A 3,851-nucleotide genomic window follows, 5' to 3' on the forward strand; every position below is an offset into this window, starting at 1 on the left:
GAACCCAGGTCTCTTCAACACCGAAGTCCTATCTTTCCAATATATCACCCTCCCTCCTTGATAGAACTTGTCTAGTTGCAATATTATTTTTTTCTCTGTACACCCCCTTCACTGAACATTTTCTTCATGGTACCTGAAAGCATTATGTGTATTAAAAATCTGCATATCTCTGCATTAGGGTAACTCAACTTACTTAATTGTTTGGGTCATGTAGCCCCTTGTTTCCTTCATTATAACAGGTTAAAGAAGAGCCAGAGGAGTTCTGCTTTCCAATGACTTACATCACTCTGCAGACAATTGGCAGCCAGGGGAGGGGCAGCTGCCACGCTCTTCAGATAGCTCTCTATTTAAAGTTCAAAGAGACTGGGTAACAATAAGGAAGAGGTAAGCGTGGCTCTGACCAAGCCACTCGAGAACAGGAATAATGGCTGAAAAAGGTACGATTTAAGGCATCAAATTCTCTTGGAAAAATGGCTTCCAGACTGGTTTATTTATGTTTCTTGGTGTTTCCAGTCATTCTGAAGATTGTGGTATCTCTGCTAAAGTATCATTAGCAATATATGTTAGTGTGGCTGCAAAAAATACATTAGATATGTAATTTATGGACCATGCTTATAGGTTATGAATAATTTTGAAAGGATTAATCAAACAAAAGAACTTAATTTTGTCCATGCTTAATTTGAAAGGTGAGTTAGAAATCAGTTATTCTCCAGTGTTGTATTGGAGTGTGCTGGACAAGAAGTAAGGACAGTTGAGTTCTGTGTCAGATCTGCTACTAAATGGCCATGTGAGTTTGGAGAAGTCTCTCTACCCCTGTGAGCCTGTTTAATGACTGTAAAATGAGCATATTGGGCTTAGTCATCTTCAGTATGCTCCATATATAACATTTTTCTGGTTTTAAGTTATTTTTATATTTATATAAAGTAATTGACTTATATGACAGAGCTGGTTGGATATATACTGTCTAAGAAACAGTTTTTAAATATCTACAGGAATTTTTGCTTTTAATCCTGACAACCTCATGAGATATGAATATTATCATCATCCCCATTTTTCAGATAAGAAAACTGAGACATACAAGTTTAGCAACTTGTCCATGATCACTAAGGAGTGGTGGCACCAGGTCTTGAACTTAGACAGTCTTGTCACAGAGTGCAGTTTCCTTAAGAACACTTTCAGCTGTAACTACTTTGGTATGCTCAGAACTAAACAAGAGAGAAGCATTTTGAAATTACTCTTCATGTTTAAAGAGAGGTTTTGTTCTTAGTTGCGCTAGTAATACAAGTGACATAGGCAAAGTATGTTGTGTTCTTATGTATTCCTATTTCAAAACAATGCCACAGGTTGTGGTAAAATTCAAAATATTAGTGTTAAAAACACATTAATGCATGTATACTTTGAGTGGTAAAATGCACAGTAAGTTGTACTGTTTTGCAAGGAATAGTAAATAATGGCATATTGCCTTTTAGGGCTTTATTACATGTAAATTTTGTTAAAACATGCTTATGTTACACTTTATTAAAATATGCATGTATAAAATATTTACAAATGCTCGCTCAAAATATCGATATTAATTTTCAAATTCTTTGAAATTAGGAAAAATACTAAGCCACATACATGAACAGTTTAAAAAAAATTACTGTTTTGTGCTTCCACTGTAATGGCACCTTAATTCATAAGAAGGCTTTTGTCCAAATGAAAGTAAAAGGCATCTCATAATGTTTTTTCATCCTTAAAGCAATATCACATGGCAGGTAAAGAAGAAAGTTTTTCATCTAGTTGTTAATTCCTATTCAAGGTCACGAAGAGATGGAGAAGCAAGGAAAGGCTGTTGAATCTGTCAGTTAAGAGAGACTCCATGTTTTGTAGTTTTCACCTCTGTCACATTTAGGAATAACATTAATCTGGTGTTGGGCAGATGTGGGTGGGGGAGGGGATGGGTGTATACATACGTAATGAGTGCCATGCGCACCATCTAGGGGATGGACACGCTTGAAGCTCTGACTTGGGGTGGGGGGGAAGGGAAATATACATAACCTAAACTTTTGTACTCCCATAATGTGCTGAAATAAAAAAAAAAGAGAGACTCCAACACTTTTGGAAAATAGAGTTAAAATATTAAGATTCATTTCAACTTCAGAAACTTTGATTTATAAGAGTGTCTTCCAATTTTAGAAGTGTCTCATCCCCTGATGATTTTATTTTAATAGCATTTTAAAAATTTCACATATTAAAATGATGGAAATTGTAATAGGAGTGCAATTGTTAGGAATATGCTTTCTTTTTCTTTGTTAGCTAATGGCATAAGATCTAACTGTACTTTCAATTAAGAATCTATCTGAGCCTTTAACACAGGGACATTAATTCTATACAATGTCTCTGTGTTGTTTCTAAATCGTTCTGTGTGATGTATATGTGGATGTGTGTGTGTGTGTGTGTGTGTGTGCACTTGCTTGAAAGAACAAGATTGAGGTGCAGTGAATATTTTAAAAAGGCACTTTTATAAATTGCTTTTTACAAGTAAGAATACAAATAGGAGGCACAGGCGGAATCATGTATGCAAATGTCATTTATATGTGTGTTGGATTGTTACTGCCCATAGATTCTGGTTCAGTGCTGGTTGTTATATTGAACCATAATAAAAAACAGAATCTCTTTCTTAAGTTAAGAATCATTATATAAGGTATGATGCTTTCCTTTTCCTGTGATATTTAAGATTAAAGTCAGCTATTGAGGCCAAGAAAAATTCTCAACACCTTTCCCTATGTTATGATTATTTAGTAGGAATTAGCCCAGAGTTATATTAGATTGTTTTTATGTAAACAGCTGTTCTATGTGCTATTGCACAAGTGCATGAATGTGTTGTGTATACACTACACACAACATGGTGGTTAGATATTACAAAGCTTTGCATATATTTTATATCATTTGATCCTCAGAACAACTCCAGGAGGTAGATATCACAAGTTTCATTATCCATACTTTATAAATGGAGAAGTTCAGCTCAGAATTGCTCAAGGTCACATAACTGGTTTGAACCCAGGTCTTCTATTCCATCACCTGGGGATCATGACTTAGTCACAAGTATCCTGTGTAGAAAAGAAAAAAAATTATGTATGGGTATGACTAAAGAAAATATATATATATATATTTGATATTATCAAGTTCCTCTTATTCTCTTGACTCAGAAAATTTAATACCAAAATGATCTACCTAATCTGTTTTCTTTTGTTTACTTTTCAGCAGCGTCCACATTTTCACACCTTCTGGTTCCTATTCTTCTCCTGATTGGCTGGATTGTGGGCTGCATCATAATGGTTTATGTTGTCTTCTCATAGAAAAGTAAGGATTTAACAATTGAGTATGGTTGTTCATAGTATAAATTACTCCAAAAGTAATCTTTTCCATTTTACTAATGGAACATTTTGTCATTCAGGCAAGAAGACATCAGATTGACATCATTTAGAAGAATTAAGAAAAACATGAACATGACTGATTATTAAATGTGTCTCATGTTAAATAACTGCAATGTTTGACATCACTTTATAAACTTGGATTATAAGCTAGCAACTTGATGTTGAAAATAATTTCTCCAGGAACTCGTTTGAACTTCTGAGGCACAAAAAAGAAATATAGAAAATTACATTAGAAAATTACATTATTTTTCTAATTACATTAGAAAAAGATTTGCCCCTCCCTAAAGAACACTATAGAGAAAATGAGTTAGAGATAAGAACAGACAATTCACAAGAAACAAAATGTCCATGTTAACTTGCCCTTAATCTCTTGTTCATAATAGAGAAATGTAATTAAAACTACACTAAGGTAACATTGCTCACTTATCAGATGGG

General features: G+C 34.1%; 1 protein-coding gene across 1 annotated transcript; it reads left to right on the forward strand.

The window, feature by feature from the left end:
* Positions 1-424: 424 nt before the first annotated feature.
* STRIT1 (small transmembrane regulator of ion transport 1) lies at positions 425-3,338 on the forward strand. Its single transcript, XM_069474865.1, has 2 exons — positions 425-437; positions 3,244-3,338. The coding sequence occupies exons 1-2, from the start codon at positions 425-427 to the stop codon at positions 3,336-3,338; spliced, it is 108 nt and encodes a 35-aa protein (XP_069330966.1).
* Positions 3,339-3,851: the final 513 nt, after the last annotated feature.

Source organism: Eulemur rufifrons, chromosome 7 (assembly GCF_041146395.1).
Source record: "Eulemur rufifrons isolate Redbay chromosome 7, OSU_ERuf_1, whole genome shotgun sequence".
NCBI classification, from domain to species: domain Eukaryota; kingdom Metazoa; phylum Chordata; class Mammalia; order Primates; family Lemuridae; genus Eulemur; species Eulemur rufifrons.